Source organism: Panicum hallii, chromosome 3, assembly GCF_002211085.1.
Source record: "Panicum hallii strain FIL2 chromosome 3, PHallii_v3.1, whole genome shotgun sequence".
Lineage (NCBI taxonomy): Eukaryota > Viridiplantae > Streptophyta > Magnoliopsida > Poales > Poaceae > Panicum > Panicum hallii.
Genome location: NC_038044.1, coordinates 54,947,904 through 54,968,029, shown reverse-complemented (window position 1 = coordinate 54,968,029; position 20,126 = coordinate 54,947,904). Strand labels below are relative to the sequence as shown.

General features: G+C 43.5%; 1 protein-coding gene across 2 annotated transcripts; it reads right to left on the bottom strand.

Annotated features, from left to right (window-relative positions):
• Window positions 1-16,303: 16,303 nt before the first annotated feature.
• LOC112887753 lies at window positions 16,304-18,858 on the bottom strand. 2 transcript variants are annotated; one of them, XM_025954015.1, is made up of 3 exons: window positions 17,976-18,858; window positions 17,289-17,868; window positions 16,304-17,043 (listed from the first exon to the last, which is right to left on the bottom strand). In XM_025954015.1, exon 1 carries the CDS (start codon window positions 18,760-18,762, stop codon window positions 18,007-18,009), a length of 756 nt encoding a protein of 251 aa, XP_025809800.1. In that variant the 5' UTR covers window positions 18,763-18,858; the 3' UTR covers window positions 16,304-17,043; window positions 17,289-17,868; window positions 17,976-18,006. The 2 variants fall into 2 exon arrangements, with proteins under 2 accessions (XP_025809800.1, XP_025809799.1); XM_025954014.1 differs by having other exon boundaries at window positions 16,354-17,043; window positions 17,289-18,857.
• Window positions 18,859-20,126: the final 1,268 nt, after the last annotated feature.

Genomic DNA, 20,126 nt, shown 5'->3' with positions numbered 1-20,126 from the left:
TCCACAGCCCTAAGAAGCTCTCCCCACTCTAGATTTGCAAGAGATTTGAGAAGAGAGGTGAGTTGGGGTTGAGAGAGATTGGAAAGGAAGATTGAGTGAAAGTGAGCAAAACCATTCTTGAGCACTTGAGTTCGTAGCAAGAGATCATCGAAGCATTTGTTACTCTCGCAGGTCAAGCCTCCTAGATGGCTAGGTGTCGCCCGTGAGCACCCAAGTTTGTGGTGTGCCTCGGGAAGTTTGTGAAGGCTTCGATTTCGTCTCCGCAAGGGAAGAAATCAAGAAGGGAAGTGGAGAAAGGGTTGAGAGCGACCCGGCTTCTTTGGAAGCACCCAACAGAGACGTAGGAACCCATGAAGGGATCCGAACTTCAGTAAACAAATCCTTATACCACTTGTTCTTGATTGGTTGATTTCACTACTTGTTGCTAGTTTCAATCTTGATCTACATTTTGAGAAGGTTTGAGCTGCAAGTATCTAGTGAAATAGTTTCGAAACAACTCACCTTTTTTCTGTAGTTCGTTGATCTACTTTTGGTTGTAGTTTCCATAGGCGTGTTGTGTAGTTTGTGCTATGAAAACACCAGAAATTGCGGAGATTCCGGAAAAATCTCCGAAGATTCCGTAAGTTACTAATTCCGCTGCAAGTTTTTTTTAAAAAAATTCAGAACCGTCTATTCACCCCCTCTAAGCGACATCAAAGGTCCTTTCAATCACCACCACCGGCCCACCACGCGAGCGCCTGTGCGGCCGTCAAGGGGGGTGGGGGCTGGAAGTATCCCTGGGACGACGTCCGGCAGCCAGCGGCGGCGAGGAAGGGCGCACCTTAGGGCCCATGGTCCTCGCCCTGCTCTCCGCCACATGCGGTTGGGCGTGTGGCGCTTCGCATCGAGCCATAAGACATGCTTTTCATAAACCATGCACTCGAGATTTATATTGATGACCAAACTAAAAGGTGTTATCTGTCCCGTTCGAGATCATCTTTTTACTACCATTGTTTTGGACTCATCATGCATTTGTCATACTCTAATAATATATATCAGCATTATCTAATGAGTACCTGTATTTAGAAAAATCATGAACACAAGTGGAATAGCCTCCAAAATTTATATATTTAACACAATAAGATAAAAGCCATTAAAAAACTTATGTAATTTTTACATGTGCCAATTTAGTTACACACCGATCTCATTAATATGCAACCTCTCTACCGTGCACATATATTTGCATATGCCATTTTCTTAGTGTTGATCAGCTTTGCATGTTTTATCTCATCAGCCCTTGTCTAAAAGACCAATGAGATAGGTGAAAGCGAAACCAAGTGAAGGAACAAAATTTCTTTGACCTAATTAACTTAATTTTCTTTGAAATAACGGATTTTTTTTGAAAAAGGTAGCAGCCATCTTAGCAACACGTTTTGCTATCAGCCGTGGAGAATATTCTCAATAGCAACATAAAGGATGGTGGTCCTCGATCACCACAAAGAAAAACCAAGCAACAGTTATGTAGCATTGAATGAAGAAATTCCTTCCTTACATGCAAAGAAAACCAGAGGTCTTGCAGAATCTTGCTTTTGCGACCTGATTTCAGAGCTCCGAGTAGCCTAGCTGAGTGTTCCGAATGTCCGCTATCACTCGAGTGTTGCAGAATTTTTATCTCCAGAATGCAATAAGAACAGGCCACCTGGAGTAACGCTGCAACCACTTAGAGTTTTCACTTATGAAGAAACCTCTGGTGTGTTCAACGGGTCGCAAAGCATGCGCGTCTCCTTTTTCACGGGAACATATTCTTGCAGGAAAAAGCAGAATTGTAGAGGCCGGCAAAGTAGAACATTGGCTTTCGTATTTTTCTTGTTGGTCCTGCTTAGGTACACGAAATTAATCTAGTTTTATGATTGCAGAATCCTGTAGAATACTAATAATAACATGGATATTCACAAATCATTTGATTCTCTACTCTTTTTTAGGATCTCCATTAATAGCCAATAGCCCGAGAAATGTCAACTCTTGTAAACGAGAAAAAAGGAACACATGCATCTAAGCTAACAACAAGCGCTAGTGTGATGCCAATAATAGTTGCCTAGCATGATAGTTTGGCAGCTGTTGGTCCTCTGTATGTATAGAAGAGTTCAAAAGGAACACTACTAAAACCCCATTAATTTCGGTTTGGAATCCCCTCTAGTCCCGGTTGCTATAACCGGAACTAAAAAAGTTTGCGCCCTACAGGACTTGAACCCATGATCTCTTATCTTGCACATAACTTTCTTACTAACCCACCTACACAGCACTTGTGATTCTTGTTGGGATGTTTTTCTTTTAAATTAACTCATGGAGAACCCTTTAATCCAATTAATAGTACCAACAGGACTAAAGGACCCTTTAATTCCGATTGGAGCCACCAACAGGAACTAAAAAGTTTTGAACTTTTACTCCCGGTTAGAGCCGACATTTAGTCGGTGGCTCCAACTGGGATTAAAGAGTCCTCCCGTCCCCTAGCTGCTAGTTCGAAAGAAGCTGAATTCGGGTGCAAATGCGCTCAAGATATAATCTTACGGCCTTAGAAATCGGGACAAATGCTAAAGATCGATGTAGTGTTCTGTAATAGTGGAAGCAAGATTTTCTAATTGTCTTATGGCAGGAGCAAATCATTGTGACCAGGAATTCCGTACAAATGCTCACTTTGACGTTTTGAAGCAAGAACCTGAACGTACTAGTTAGAAATTCTGAAAAGAAAAATGCTTGAGATGGTACTGTATTTTCACAAAGAACTAAATGGGCACACTACAAGAAAATAGCTTAATTTCATCGGCCAGAAACCGTTGAAAATAGCTAGAAAACCGTCAAAAATATATATATTCGTTGGTCGGCCGATGAAAATAGGCCGACAGAATAAAATCAACGAAAATAAACGCATTTTCATCGGCAACCGACGAAAATAAATTTCTTTTCGTCGGCCAAGACAGCCGACGAAAATATACACCATATTTTCATCGGCCAGCACAGCTGACGAAAAAGATATAGTTTATTTCGTCAGCCTCGAAGACCGACGAAAATAATTGTAGTTAGTTTCGTCACCTTCCCTAGCTGACGAAAATACTGTATACGCTCCAGTTTTTTCGTTGGCCAGGGGCCGATGAAAATACTGAGTGTCAACTACTGCATACTAGTTTTCCAGAATTACAAATAGCAGTTAATTAACATAAAAATAGTCATCTATAAGCACAGCATACCACAACATTCATACATCGTCCCGCAATCATGAAATACATCCCATAAGTGCAATCATGAAATTCATAGTCTAAATGACATATATATGTCAACCAAACCCAAAAGCACAAATCAATGAGGGGTAATATTATATCCGCTGCCACCGTCACCTCCAGAAATGTTATGCGCTGTCGGTGGTGGTGTGGACGGACTGCCAGAAACTCGTCGAGGATGATTACTCGTCGAATCCTAATTATAGACAAAGTTAAATGTATATAGTATATATATATAAGAAAATTTGAGCATTGCTAGTTATACGAAAGAATTACCACTTGTGGAGATGGTAGATGCATGTATGGTACAAAAGTCGGCGGTGGTGGAGGAGGCGAAGGAAGAGGTGGCAAATTAAATTGTGATCCAAGGGTAGCTGCTAACATTTCCTAAAAACTGATAATAGATCAAGTATCTTATAGCAATGAAAAGTGCACAACGACTTGAAAAATATCAAACTTGCATAGTACGTGAAGCTATCGTTGCTGAGCGAAAAAACCTTGCATGTACTCGTGTTGTTGCCTTATCCACTCTTCTTGCCTCTACATCGCCTCTCTATGCTGCCTTATCTCCTCCTGCAGTCGACTTTCCCTTTCGTAGCCCCGAGAACTCCGAGAGGACCGAAAAGATCTTGCCTCACTCAAAGCACCACTTGTATCAATAACGTCATTCAATATGCTGAACCTGCCATGCTTCTTCCCTCCCCCGCTTGAGTATAAGGCATCGACATCCACATCACTCCTCCTCCAATCGTACTCCTCCCCATGACGTGCCACCATTTCATCACAATATCTCATCTACCATTCAAGCAAGCAATATTAAGATAATATTCGAATCATCGCTTAATTGAAATCAAATTATTTTACTAACCAGAGTCTGTGTGGCATTCTCACTGCAAAGCAACTCTAGCTGTGTAGGATCTGCAACGTGGTAGCCTCGAATGTATGTCTCAATATAGCTTGGGGCCACCCCACTTTGTGCCTCCTGCCAAAGAAGAAATTGTGATATTGCAAGCAAGTATATAATAAGCAAATTGCAATAATAAACACCTGAGTCAAACGAAGGTGTCCATCGGCCCCATATCTTTGTGTAACCCGTGGTCCTACTTGACGATTAGCTCTCTTCATCTTGGATTTTTTTCACAAAGCTGGGTGAAGCCCAATAAGCACAAAGTGCTCGCCAAGCATCTGGACACTTTCTTAACTAAGGCAAACCGCTAATATCAACTTGAAGATACTCATCCTCTCGGAGATATATCTCAGAAGCGTCCAGTTTCTTGTTCATGTCTTGCTGCTTTATTTTCTTATAGTATAAGCAAACACACTGTATACGAGCATTGGACATCATATCCCCACCTTCGTTGCTGCCTTGTCAAACACAGAACAAGCCCTAGCTTGTAAGTACTGTTCCTCCGCCTCCGGCAAACGATACCTCTCCTAAACAGGAAAATAAATTAGTTAGACAATTTATAAATGAATCAAATAGATAGTTATACAAGTTATGATAAAAATAGTACCCAGAACTCATTCCAAACCTTCACTGCAGTCTTGATGCCCTGATCATCTGATTGTAGCTTATAGTGCTCCACTTCAATGCAGGCTGAAGCACACCTCCAATTGTGACCATTCGTGGGTAGTGAAACCCATAAATTGTTCCCAATATTGCATTCACAGGTCTTAACCTATTTTTTCCCTCCCAAAAAATATCATCCCATTTCCTACAATTAGAATATGATACTCATCATATTTCTTACTAAAACTATATAATATATTGAATGAAACAATCATAATAATAAAATAGATTACATACCAATCCCCATGTCGCCTAATCTGTCGACGATTTGCCGGATTGGTAGCTGCAGGAGTCATCACATTGTTGCCTCTAAATCTAAATATATCGTATTAGTTAGCTAGTTCATATAATTTTTTAATAAAATGATCATAACTACCTGAACACAGGTTGAGCAGCAGTATCCTCTTTTTCCTCCTCCTCTCCATCTCCATCTCCCTCCTCACACCAATCTCCCTCTCCACCTCCATCTCCATCACCATCCACATTCGCAACATGTTCTTCCTCCTCCGCACCCCTACCTTCATCTTCTTGCTGTTCAAAGATAAGTAGATATTTAGTGTGATTAAAAAAATTAAATTACACATGCAAACTAAATATGACTTACTTGTTGAGCCTCATCTAGACATCGCTGAAGTGCACTTCTTCGACTGAGGTGAGAACTGCTGCCTCTAAAAAGAGAAGACCTACCCGAAGATGTGGAGCCATCATTCTTCTTTTCTTGACTCCTTGAAGATGAGGAGCCATCCTTCTTTCCCTTCAAAGAGTGCACAAATGACTTCATCCTGAAAGAAATGGATTATGAATAGTTAATATTATATAAAGCAATGGTAAATAGAAGATAACAAGCTTCATAACAACAATTAGCAAATAATACACTACTAAGAAAAACTAGTTTTTGCATCACATTATATGTTAAAAGTCCTCGGGGTCATCTTCTTCAGTTATGGTGTCACCATGACTAGTACCTGCCTCGTTTCATATTTTGTCAATGAAACTTTGGTTGCACGACGTGGTCGTTTTTTCTTACAGACCTCAGAAACTATTATATCACTGGTGACACCATCTAATTTGTCAAGTGCCATCCTAATATCAACTTCAAAAGGTCCATTACACTCATCTTCCTGATATGCTTCAGGAACAGTACGATCAAGCTCACATTCATTGTAACCTTCATCTCCAGAAATAGGCAATCGACCAGAAGGATATACTTTCGGGACGATCCACCATGGTTCTAAACTTTCCAAACGGCATGGATACGACATATAATATACCATCTCAACTTGATGTGCGAGGACAAATGGATTATAACCTGAAAGTTGCAATTTATGGTTCACCTCCACTAAACCAAGTTTTTTGTTATGCTTTACCCCAGAACCTAATTTATTATTGAACCAATCACAATAAAAGAACACAAATCTTAGATCTTTTGAACTTTCAAACTTCAGCTCCACTATATTCTGAATGACACCGAAATACTCCGTGATAAAACCATCTGAGGCACTCGCGGTGGTTACAACTCCACTATTTGTTGTGGCAGCATGTGGATTTTTTTGCTTCAAACTTGGTTGAACAGAACCAAAATCCGTTTATGTCATAACAACCATAACTCCTTGCAGTCGTGCTTCCATGTGAAAGCTGTCTTAGATCATCATGGACACTGCTATCCCTCATGCACTACAAGTTCTACAATGTCGCTAACTCATAACGAGTTATATAAATAATGTAGTTAGAGTAGCAATGCTTACATATTTTCTAAACCATGTGACAAAATTGGAACCATCGCGTAAACCCTCACGCCGTAAGGTTTCAAGCTGTTTAGCAGTTGGTTGTCGTGCATATCTCCCTTCTTCTTGATCAAACAACCTACATATTCTTTATTTAGCACAAGTACATCGTAAACATGAATCACATAAGAGATATATGATGGTACTTATATGAAATATTTGTCCATCTCCTCCATATTTGTGTACATATATAACAATGCAGTGTTCCATTCTTGTATGCATATTTCATAAACCAAACTACCACTGACGGCCTTTGTGGTAGAACCAACCTGAATTACACCGACTCAAGTGTGCTGATCCTTTCTCGAAAGGCATTAAAGGCTCATCCGCACTTCAAACTGTGTAACCCCGTGGTCTGTCGGGTAAAGTCCCGATAAAACCACCTAACTCAGGATCAAAACAAGATACCTCGCATGAAGGCGAGTCCAGAGATACAAACACCAACCATTTTTACATCACAGGTATAATATTACATTAGTATTCAAACATAGTAGTAGCAAATCTAATTAGTACGAATTTATACAAACTGTTCAAAGTTTGAGTATCTACAGCGGAATTTAAAACGAGACACTACTAGACGTCGCGAAGCGGATATTGAGCTAAGCCCAAGCTCAATATCACTCGGAGGGTCCTGTGTTGGCCGGGGACGGATCCCACTCCACGGTCCAACCATCGAAAAGTGCATAGGGCCATGGTACAGGCAGAGCAGAGTCCTCAGGGGGAATACCTGGAACAAAAGTCATATTGCAAAGCTGAGTATACTAATACTCCGCAAGGCTTACCAGTTTTATGGTATACTTAGCCATGTAATTAGACTATGAAGGCTTGTAATGGTTCTAGGTATAATTTTCAGCTGAAAAGCAACAAAGAGTAGATCCTTAATTTCAACTTTTAGCTTTCAGGTTCTAGTTGGTTATTCATTCTAGGTAAGCAACTATAACTATTCAAGCATGATAGAATCTTTTAAACAAACATCATCTTTGATAATCATAAGGTTGCTCTTGTTACTCTATGTGGCAAAGTGATCAAGCAGTCTCAATCTCCGCGAGAAACGGACAATTCTAAATCAAATTTCACAACCCTGCAAGGATAAACCTAACTCACACGCTTGGAATATCCAATGATTATTCCGAAGCAATCGTTTGCCTTTCATTCCGACTCGTGGATCAGTACCACCACAAGCGACTGTAGGACGATACGCACATCCAATGTGCAGGACGTACGTCTGTAGCGCGACTACATAACCGTAATCCTGTCCGCTAAGCGAAATTGTAACACCCTAATGTAATTTCCCAAAATTTTAAGGAATTTATTTGGGCTTCAATAAAATTTTCAGGGTTTTCCCTAATTTATCTTGCATTTAAAGTAATTTTATAGCATAAGAAAATAAAATTTATTATAAGATCAACATGTTTGTGCATTCATGCTGGAGCATTGTTTTCCTTGTGTTGAGTTCATAGGATTTGAATTCAAGCTTATTTGAATTCAAATAGATTTGTGTGTATAGATTGAGTTTGGAAAAGAGAAAAGGAAAAGAAAAGAGTCCAGCCAGCCCAACTCCTTTTCTCTCTCTCGGGCCTCCTCTCCTCTTCCCGCATGGGCCGCGCTCAGCCCAGCTCCCTTAGCGCCGGCCCCCCTTCTCTCTCTGTCTGACCACCCAGGCCCGCTTGTCGGCGCCGTTTTTTCCCGCTTGCGCGCCCTCCTCTCCTTTCTCTCTCAGCCCAAGCCGCGCCCTCTCTTCTCTCTCTGACCCGCCGTCCCCACCTGCCAGCGCCCGTCTTCCCCTTCCCATTTCTTCTCTGACGCATAACGCCTCCGCAAGATCGCCGGCGATCTTCTCTCCCCGGGCCCGCATGCCAATGTGGCCCCGCCGCCCTACAAGTAGCAGCCCCAACCCCCTCTGAACCCTAACCCTAATCCCCGCCGCCGCCACCGACGCCCCAGCACCGCAGCCGCCTTGCTCCGCCGCTCGGCGCCCCTGCTCCACCGCGGACCCGTCGCTCCGCCGCGCCCCGGACCACCGCATCCCCCGCAAAAGCTCCACCTCGCCGTTCTAAAGCTCCTCGGGCTCAGCATTGGAGCTCTACGCCTTGGTGACGACGGAATTTCCCGAGGGAACTTTCGCGGGTAAGTCTACCCGCCGCTGCAATTGCTCGCCGCCGGTGCCACTCCGGTCCCGCTGACTCCTTGTACACCTCCGCAGGGACCTCGTGAGCCGGTCCAAGGTGATCAGCAGCTTGGATCGCCCCTGCATCACCTCTTCCCGCGAGCACCCGATCCCTTCCGCCGCCGGTCGTCGTCATCTTCTCCCTTCCGCCGCAGCTCCGGCCTCCACAGCCCCTCGGTGAGCTTCGCCTCCTCGCCCTGGTCCTTTTGCGCCAGATGCCGTAGTTCGTAGATCGCACCCGAGGCCGGAACGCGCGCGCCGTCGTTACGCCGCCGCGCCGAGCCGCCCCTCGCCGTCGTTCCGTAGCCATGGTCGTCTAGGTCATTTCTGTTCACCCCAGAGGAGTTCCCCGTGCCGAGGTGATGCTCCCTAACCTGAAGTCGTGGAGGATTGGTCACCGGAGCGGAGGGAACGCCGAGCTCCGGCGAGCCCGAGCCACGCTGCCGCCGGCATCGCCACACCGCCGCCCGAACCCCCTTTTTCTTCTGAGCCGTCCGATCCGCGGCCAGTGGGTAGGATTAGATCCCCAGCCCTTGATCCAGACCGTCAGATCATGATCCAGCGGATGGGATTCCCTCGTACCAGTTCGCACTTGTCTTAAATCTCGGCCGTCCATCCCTTATCCGGCGCGTGGGATTGGATTCCCGTTATGTTAGGCTCTGGCGCGTTAGATCCCGATCGGATGGATGAGAATCAAGCGTACTCCTTCGCGTAATAGATCTAATCTGAGCCGTTAGATGGCGATCCAAAGGCCCAGATCTGGAGATACCCCTTCAGCCTGTTTCGTTTGCTAAAGAGTCCCTGCCCTTTTGAAGAATTAACCCGCAGTTCACCTATAGTTCAAAAATAATTGCACATAGGTCCTTTTCTTCCCTTTTGACCCCTGAGCTTTCAGGTTTTAGTGCCCGCCGTCCAAGCCCTGTGATTTTGCAGGATAGACCCCAGATCTACCCTTTATTTATGTTCAGACCCCTGGTTTTTGCCCAGAACCCCCTCTGTAGCTCTGTTTTTCTTACAGTTTAGTCCCTGGACTTTGTTTTAGCCCTAGATTTCGCGTCTTAGCTCCGTTTTAGGTGATTCTTGCGCTCACGCAATCGTTGTAACGCGTAGAATAGTTCTAGGCCAGTTTTGTGTGCTGTTCTATTGTATTGGTATACTATTTTCTTATAGTTTGCTATTGTTTGTGCATGTGTGTATGTGTGGGTCATGCTTGGTGATCGTGAATAGACGCTGAGCCTTTGGACGAGTACCAGGGGCCACCATCTTCTGAAGCTTTTGAGCAGCAGCAGGAGAACTCTGAGGAAGGCAAGTGTAACATGAACCTTCTATCACTTTTTAATACAATTTCATACTGCATTTTAATTCTGTATGCCTATAAGGATTTCCTAGCCACCTTATCCTTTATATTTTACCTTGGGTTGCATTTGTGGTTAGTTGTGCTAGGTGCTGCGCTCTCACACATATTATGGTCCTTTTTAATTAAATTTGATTAATGGTTATATGCAACTTAACTCTGAGAGTGGCCCTCTGTGCTGAGTGCTTGAGCGGCTCACGTCTCCTTAAAAAATGTTTTGTTAGAAACATGGTTTAGGGGGCCAGCACGGTGCTTAGTGCTTGGTTGGCCACTCTCCATAAGGACCGGTTCATAGAGCGACAACCTGGGACAACCGCGCAACCACAAGACTGGAATGGGACGGTCTTGACTTACTAATTAGGTCATTTTGGTTCGGGAGTAGCTTACCTGCATGGGCAAGAGGGGTGGTAAGCTTCAATGGTCCCTGCTCCTCCGGCTTGGTCTGTGCTGTGTGTCTTGTACCCCCGGAGGTGGGCCCCATCATCGCTGATCCAGAATCCTTGGCGGTTATACCTTACCAACGTGATCCTTTGGAACGGTCTCGTAGTGTGCTTGCTAGTCATCTCACCTAAGGCAGTGTGATGGACAACTAGCATAGCTCACGACTTGTGGGTAAAGTTGTGCAACCTCTCGAGAGTGTAAAACTGATATATCAGCTGTGCTCACGGTCATGAGCAGCCCAGATCCTCCTTTTGATTAGTGGGGTTATCAACCTTTGATTAGGGAGATTCCCCGGTGGTTTTGGTTTGGATGGTTCTCAGTAGTTCTTAATTAATATTGAGTAATTTATTATGCAACTTGGGTTATGATAATTCATCCACTTGCAGTAATTAGCTTTAATAAAATTTTATCAATACTAAAAGCTAATGCAGTTGAGTCAGCCAACCGTAGAGCCTCATAGTTTGTGTTATACTTCTTGAGTACGAGTTTGTACTCACCCTTGCCTCTCTACTTGTCTGTTCTCTTGGATATCTTCGACTGCTGCTCAGTGCCCGGCAACGTGGAGGATTACGTCAGCGGTTTCGACGATTTCTAGGTGTTTGTCTCCCAATCGATGTCCCTGTGGCGCCCAGCTCTACATGTATCTCTTTTACGCTTCCGCAACTCTTGAACCGATTCTTGATTCGGTTGTAATAAAATAATTCATTTACGATTTATAGTATTGTTATTCGTGGTATGTGTTATGATATCTTGATGATTCTGTTGTATATATGCGTGACTTGATCCTGGCGCATATATGATTGCCCAAAGTATGTCCTTTATAAATCGGGTGTGACAGAAACGTACTCCTGCAGTGTGCGTGACTGTAAGACGTACTCTCATCCGCTGCGGAACGTACTTCCGCACGTCGGTGCGTGTGCGAAAAACCAAATTACGAGTGGTGGAGGGTATGTCCACTCCTCGGGCCGATTTGTTACTATGCTTACCGCTTACCATATTTCGTGGCATGTGGCTAGTACTTTCAAACGCTTAACCACCGCTACCACACACTGCAACCTTATCAAATTCTCATCAACACAGACGGGGTTTCTGCCAAAGTCGTGAATCATAATCACAACCCCATCCGTCATCCTTATAGTGGTTGCGGAATGTAAACATTGCAAATCCTACAAAGCTCACGAGTGATAGGGAATCACTCGACTTCTACCAATCCTATTAGCTTTGCAGCTAGTCGGACTCTGGTTCTAATATTCAATATATCGGTTTCTAGGAATACGCAACTAAGGTTTCAATATAATTTCTAGAAACTTAAATGCACGAGTAGATATATATGAATATATAAATTGCAGTGTAGTAAAAATAGCGGTTTATATCCGGGGCTTGCCTTCTTGGGTGGGGCTGGGGTCAAGGATGTCAAAAACTTTCGAACCTTGGTTCGGGGCTTCAGTTGAATCCTCGGTGATTTTCACTTGGTCTTCCGAAATGCCCTGCTCGGGTTCCGGAATCAACTCATAGGTTCCACCGGCGAGTGTAGTCGAATCTACATGATATGCAGTGATTTGAAGTAATGGTCGTTGCTTTAAGAACTTTACTTCACGACAAAGTTGCAATCTAACAAACAAACATTCTATTTAGCAAACATGTCATCTATTCTTATACTGGGCAATCATTTATCGAGTATAAACATAATTACCTAACTTCATTAAACAACATGTGGAGTTACTCTAAATTAAGCTAATTAAGTAGTATTGGAAAAGATCCTAATTTATTTATATCAGAAGTTCTATATTAGATCTTGTGTTGAAATTTTGTGAACATATTACACTACTCAAAAGTAACACTCTAATTTAATTTCATAAATTTTTATAAATCAGAACTATTACTTATGAATTATCTTTGAATTTAAGCCTAAATTCGTAACTTAAGTTACTCTATGTTACTGATGTTCAAAATTTTATTATGGTTTACACATGCTGAAAAAAGGTTAGGGTAAAATTTTCAGCTATAAATACTAACAGATTCACTCTAGAATAAATCTTAAAGTTTTCATCAATTTGAAATAAAGATATTTGAATATCATAGTTAGGAAATAGTTCTGAGTCTACAAATTTTATATAGAGCTATACATGAGACACAGGTCCTATGTTTTAAATTTCATCACCCGCACAACTATGGATCAAGAGATCTAATTAGCACACCCCTTTCTTAGTATTTATTCTAATTCAAAATATCCACTTATTCAGCTCAAGCTTATTAAACAAAAGTTGTAGAATTTTCTTCAAGGATTCAAACAAAATTAGTTTGACATTTTTTTGAATTTTCTACGAATTCTTACAAATTTCTAAAGATCACTAATTTTGAATTGAGGGGAGGGACTGGAATCTTGCAGCCAGGCCCTCAGGAAGATTTAAATCAACGCAATTGGGTCCTTGGTTCATCGGGACAGAGGAGTTGGAACTCGCCGGCCAAATTACAACCAGCCAGGGAGGACCAGGGGGCTTGCGCGGGTCTAGCTGGGGGTGATGTGATGGTCGGTGTTGACCGGAGGGGGTGGAATGGCGGTGAACCGAGGCGACGGCAATGGAGCTCAACCACGGCGATGGTGTTCCGGCATGGAGGCGCACCGGCGGTGGACCGGAGGTTGGGCAGTAGCTCAAGGGAAGCAAGGCGGTTCGATTAAGCACCTTGGCGAGGGTTGAGGTGGTCGGGAAGATAGATCTCCACTGCAGACCGAGGCGGCGGCGGAGAGGTTGACAATGACGGCGGTGCTCCGGTGGTCAACGGTGGCAAAGGTCCTACGCATAAGCATCAGTGAGCCACGGGTGATGCACTGCTGCACTCAATTGAGGCTAACAGCCACGGGTGACCGTGACGACGGCGGAGGAGAAGAACACCGGCGAGCGTCGGGAAGGCAAAATTGGAGCTCAAAAGTAGTCGAGTGAAGGGTGGTGAGCTTCACGGAATCATGGCGAAGCTAGAGGAGGGGCTGTCGTGGATCGGGAGAGGCTGTGGTGGTCTGCCCACGGTGAGCAGAGAGGTCGCCGGAGAAGAACTCAAGCGGCAACGGTGGATCCGGGGCTCGGGGTGAAATGCGAGTGCGAGAGAGAGCGAAATGGAGGGAGAGGAAGATACTGAATGCCTTAGACCAGCAAAGAAGGGTAAGTGAGGCACGCACGATGTTAGCCACGATGGCGGCGAGGTGGCGGCCGGGCAGAGCTCGGGCAGAGGCGGGGCGACGTGGAGCGCGCGGGAGAAAGCTAGAGGTGAGGAGCTAGGGTGGCGACCGGCTTGGAGGCGACGCATGGGAGCTATCCGAGTAGAAAATGGCGCTGGCAGAGTGGCAGCGGCGGTGAGCGGTGGCGGCCTGCGGCGGCAGAGAGGGGGCAGCTCGGGCGGGCGGCAGAACGGCATGGCATGCTCGGGGAAAGCTAGCGGGGGAGCGTTGAGGCGGTGGGCGAGCTCGAGGGCGACGCGTGGAGGTCAGGAGAGGCAGGGGGAGGCCTCGGGCGGCGCGGCATGATGGCCTGCGGTGGCAGAGAGGACAGAGGAAGAAGAGAGGGGGAGGGGGCGCCAGGGGCTGAGATGTAAACTCCAAAAACTCTAAGGACCTCGATGTAAAGTCAAGTTTTCTCATAGTTTTATACCTCAAATGAGAAAATGGTCAAAATAGAAGTTGTAGAACTTTTCAAACCCTACAACTTCTGTTTAGGGTTCAAATTCAAAAACTCAAGGGATGGAGCTTTATTTTAAAATTTTGGACTCAACTCAAACTTTTCAAAGTTTTTGTCCTTAATTAGGTAAATTCCATATACTTTTGGACTGAATTGCAAATTTAGGTAATGTAATGATGACTAACACTTTAACACTTTAACTCCTAGTAAGAATTGAAAGTTACATTTGTAATTCAAATATTTCGCATAAAAGGACTCATACTTTTGAAAAATTACACATAAGTCCTTGTTTCCACTCATTCACTCAATTTCACTCAATTCAATACATACATTCCACATTCTTTCCTAATATTTTACAATTTTGACACCTAGGGTGTCACAGCCTTACCATTCCACTGAAACAACTTGAGATTGCTCCTCGGTGTCTCATGCGAGGTGTGGTAGCGTGGTATATGAGCATTAATGTTATTTTTTTTCTGCAAAATATGTGCTCGTGTAGTATGATATCTCCTTGAGATAGAATGCCTCAGCAATGCATCCCTCCACTCGTGTTTTATTACCGATGGTTGCTTTAAGCCTCTTTAAGTCTTGTTCTATAAAATACATCCACCTGTATTGTACGGGTCCATCGACCTCAGCTTCATAAGGCAAATGCACTAACAAGTGTTGCATTACATTCATGAAATCCAAGGGGAACACTTTCTCCATTTTACATATTAAGACAGGTATTTCCTTACTCAGTTTTCTCATTGTATTTTTGTTAACTTCTTTTGCACATAATTGCCTATAGAAAAAACTTAACTCAGCCAACATTATCCAAATTTCTTCTTCGAAGTACCCATGGAGCATCACAGGCAACAACCTTTCCATGATGATATGGTAATCATGACTCTTCGAACCATTCATTTTTTCAATTACAATGTTCACCGTCCGTTTCAGATTAGCTGCATATTCATCAGGAAATTTTAGGTTCTTGAGCCAGAAAAGAACCTCTTTCCTCTTAGCAGGCTTAAGATAATACTTAGCACGTGGCTTCCCCATATGTCCAGCTTGATTAGGTCTCAAACTAAGGGTTGGCCGAACACATATTTCAGCTAAGTCTTGCCGAGCTTTCAAACTGTCTTTACTCTTATCTTTGAAATAAAAAACCATACTAATTATACTTTCTGCAACATTGCGCTCTTGATGCATTACATCTAGATTATGTGGAAGGATCAGAGCAATAGCATAAGGAAGGTCCAAATGGCAGCTATATGAGTCCAATTATGCTCTTTTACGCTTTCAAACCCATCATCTGTGGCAATTAATCGACAATGGCTTGCTACAATCTTCTGACCGGTCAAATGCTTAGGTGGACCCTTTGTAACGATTATGTCCTTGCGAAAGATATCTCATTGACTCCTGAACGGGTGATCATGAGACAAGAACCGACGGTGATAATCAAAAAAGCAGAATTTGCCACTATATTTCAAATGAAAAACATCTGTATCACCCATGCATACCGGACAACATAGACGACCGTTCGTGCTCCATCCCGAGAACATTCCATATGCAGGGAAATCATGAATAGACCAAAGAAATGCTACCCGCATATTGAAGTATTCCTTCCTACTACTGTCATATGGCTTAACTCCATTCCACAAGTCATGCAGTTCATCAATCAATGGTTGCATAAACATGTCCAAACGCTTATCAGGATTGTCAGTCCCTGGTATAATGAGAGTCAAGAACACATACTCATCCTTCATGCATAATGATGGTGGAAGATTGTATGGAATTGTAATCATTGGCCAACATGAGTATGGGGCAGCATTTGAGTTAAAGGGAGTGAAGCCATCAGTGGCCAACCGAACACGCTCATTCCGGGGGTCTCTTGTAAAACTTGGATCATAATGATCAAGGGCCTTCCAAGCCATACCATCAGATGGATGACTCATGCATCCTGTATTATTACGAATTTCCTCTTTGTGCCATCTTATATGTTTTGCAGTCTTGTGAGATAGGTAGAACCGTTGAAGCTTTGGTTTCAAAGGTAGGTATCGTAACACCTTAACGAGCACACTTGTTATCTGCACACTTCCATCTTTATTCACCACCTTCTTGTATCTGCACTTCTTACAAAACAAACAGTACTTAAGATTTTTATTTTTCTTCCAAAATAACATGCAATTCTTCTCTCATACATGGATTTTCTGATACGGTATCCCTAAACCAGCCAACAGCTTCTTTGAGTAGTAAAAGTCTTTCGGGAACTTGTGAGGTTTGGGAAGCATGTCCAATATTAAGTCAACAAGATCATTGTAACAACTTACTGAAAAGTTGTACTTCGACTTAATAGCTATTAACCGTGTCACAGCAACAAGCTGTGATAAAGTAGTGGCCCCATGTAATGGTTCTTTTGATTACGCAAGCAGACCAAAATATTCCGGGATCTCAGCAGCATTCTCAACATGTTCGACAAAATCATCCATCATTGCATCCATCCTATCTTCATTTTCCTCAAAGCTATCAACTGGGTTGTATGCCTCCTGCTCCCGTGACTTCCCATGCTTGTACCACCTCTCATAATTCGGTATCAAACCAGACTTACAGAGGTGACGCTCCATATCAATCTTGACTTAACGAGAACAATTCTAACACTTGTTACATGGATATTTTGCCAAACCACCGCCAGAAGACAAGAAAAATACATGATTCACAAAAGCTTGTGTGTTGACCATCCACTCTCGCGTAGGCATTCCGTTACTTATCCAACCATCATGCATCCAACTTTGATCATCTTCCATTTTCTCAAACTAGCTACTTCATTAACGAAAGTGAGAAATGTTACTTCATTAACGATAGTAAGCAAACAAAAATTATCAAGCATATGTAACACAAATCTTTTTATATATCATTAATGGAATATATTTTCTAAGAAATAAATCAGAAATCTTATAACAATCAGAAATTTTTCTACGAACAGAATCATAAATATAGGTACAATAAGACCAACCATATTTCTAATATGATTAACCAAAAGACAACTACAATCAACAGGTTAATACCTGAGCTCGAGCATGGGAGGGCGAAGAGGAGCACGTCGGCGGCGGCTCGGGCGTGTGGGTGGCAGCGCCATAGGCCGCGCGGGGTTGGCGGCGCGTACAAAGAAAACGGCGGTCAGAATAGGTGCGGGGGTGGCATCGGGGGCGGCGGCGGCGGCGCGTGGGGGCTTAGTGGCGCGTACAAAGAAAACATGCGTGGAGCCAGTTCGCTACTTAGGGCAACTGTATTTTCATCGGCTCAAATGAGGCCGACGAAATTACACTTATTTTCATCGTCCTAGGTTAAGCCGATGAAAATATTACCTTCTTTTTATCAGCCTTGACCAGGCCGACGAAAATAAGTTTAATTTCATCGGCTTGGGTAAGCCAACGAAATAATTTAGTGGTTTTCATCGGCTTGCCATAGGCCGACGAAAATAAATGTGGCCGACGAAATTGAGCTGTTTTGGTGCAGTGGCATATATGAAATAAATAAAAGGACAGAGAACTGGTAGAGTGGGGGATGGACTAGCCAGGGCTCGAACTGTGGTCCTCATGCCATGTTCCTCCGTGCAGTATAGGAGGTTAATCTACCTTCTTACCTCTAGAAATACAAAAAAAACACATTAAAAACATTGGCCACATCACTCCAAACACTTATTTACATTTATGTAACATCTACTGCACATATGAAAGTTCTAAAGCTATCACCGTAACACATGATGAGGTCCTCGGAAAATGATCAGTAGCAGCACACGGGCATCCTTGCCTCCTCTAGCTGCCTCTCCATATTGAACCTCGCGATGAAGTCCTCCACACGTCGGTTAAGCTCGTCGGCCGTTGGCAGGTCCCACTCCTCACTTTCCTCGTCCACTGCGCGCTGTCGTTGCACATCCCCACTCATCTCCTCTCCTAGCTCTAACTCAAGGTCTCCTCCTTCTTCCTCTTCTTCCTGCACTTCATGGATGTTATGCAGAACTAACTGATTAACTTTCTCCTCACACTGATTCACCCTCACACCATCATTTCCTACAGAGGTTTCCCGTTCTTCAGGTACTGCAGTTAGCATCTGCACATCTTCATTTCCTACAGAGCAATCCTTTTCTTTGTCTACTACCATTGCCATCTTGTTTTCTTGTTCATGCTTGCTCTCCCCGAGGATCGTCGGAAGCAACACCTCTGTCAGCCCGTGATCAGCATGCTGCTTCCTACTATCCTGTAGCATATCCTCGTCTCTTGCGGCAGCTTCATCGCCGGTTTTCATCAGCTTGCTTCTGCGACGCGAGAGCTTCGACTCACTTACAAGGTACACAACGATGATGTTGGAGAAGATGAAGAGGCACTTCGGCGAGATGATAGCCGAGACAACAGAAGGGAGAGACTCCATGAAATTCTTTATGCAAGAGTACAAGTGGGACAGCCAAGTTACCACGGACAGGATGAGTATCGCAAGAAGAGTGGCCTTCATGCAGCTCCGGACGTCCATGACTATGGTCATGGGAGTTGTACAGCTGCAGCTTGTGTAATCTGTAGCTATGCTCAAGCGTAGAAGAAGATGAGAAGAAACACATGAGAGCACAAATTAAAGAAGCTATGGAACGGATGCGGTGTATTTATAGTAGTAGTGTGGAGAGGTGTTGGAATTCTTCATTGGTTAAGTTATTCCGGGGATTCTTTTTTGTTGAGTTATTCCCTCAAAGAAAATGATACCCTCTTTTCCACGTGTGATGTTCTTCTGCTTTTGCGCAATGAATGTACGCTTAGGATGTGACGGCTTCTATCTTATTGCTGCGATGAGATTTTCGGTTCCTTGAAAGCCATCTTCAGTGGTGTCTGTATGTGGTTCTCATTTAACATCGATCTGAAGAAACAATTAGCCAATTGGCATCTGTCTAACCTTACTTTCACTGCGTGCAGGGGCCATTTGGCTGCAACTTATAGTTGTAAGAACAAACTTATCTTGGGTATATGGAAACCATGTTTGTTACAATTCTATAGTATTGCCGTTGAAAATTTTACAGGTTTATGTGTGTGTTCTTTTTTTTCCTTTTTCCTTGAATCTAGTTGGCCGGGCTATTTTTTTTTATGTCTAGATGCACCAATAATTTGTTGGCCATCGGATGCGAGCTAATTTGGTAACAAGTAAGTGTCCAGTCGCTAGAGCCTAGAGTGCATGCCACTGATGAGGTAAATCTAGCAGACAATGCCAACGTTAGTTTGTTCCAACCCATGGATGCATTGAACTTATCCAGCGGCACCAACTGGCTTGCAATGGATTTCTGTGGTCTGCTGCGAGCTAGATTCCTTTGGACGATATATCGTGTGTCCCATAAATAGCCACCATGCCTTCGCGCAACTTGCAGATAGATATGCATGGGTTTTTGTCGAAATATGAACAGTGCATGTGAGATTAGTATGAAGAAGAACTAGGGGAAATGTTACAAGGGCTGCTTTTGGCTGATAACCGGAGTTTACTGATACTTGTTGAGATATTTGCAATGCAGTGAAAATACTGTTCAGCAACCTTAATTTCAATAGTACCAATCACCCAATCCAAGATAGAAACCTGTCCTGATGCGATGTTCAGGAATAATTCTCAAGAGGAATACAACACGGGTTCAAGTCCTAGTGCTTTTCTTTATGTTCCGTAAATCACTTTCATAAGTGAAAATCAAATTTTATTTACAAGATAAAGGCTGAAATTTCTAAATGGCAAATTATTTCTGATTACCATAAATTGTAATGGTTTTTTATCTCATTGTTTGCACATACGTAGGATCGATGCTATGGTTGCTGACTTTTTTGGATGGTACTCAAAATAGGATTTCCTACTTGTTCTGTTGAACCTTCGTAGACATGTGT

Coding starts and splice junctions, on each gene's coding strand:
- LOC112887753 (XM_025954015.1), bottom strand. CDS start 18,762: ATGACCATAGTCATGGACGTCCGGAGCTGCATGAAGGCCACTCTTCTT.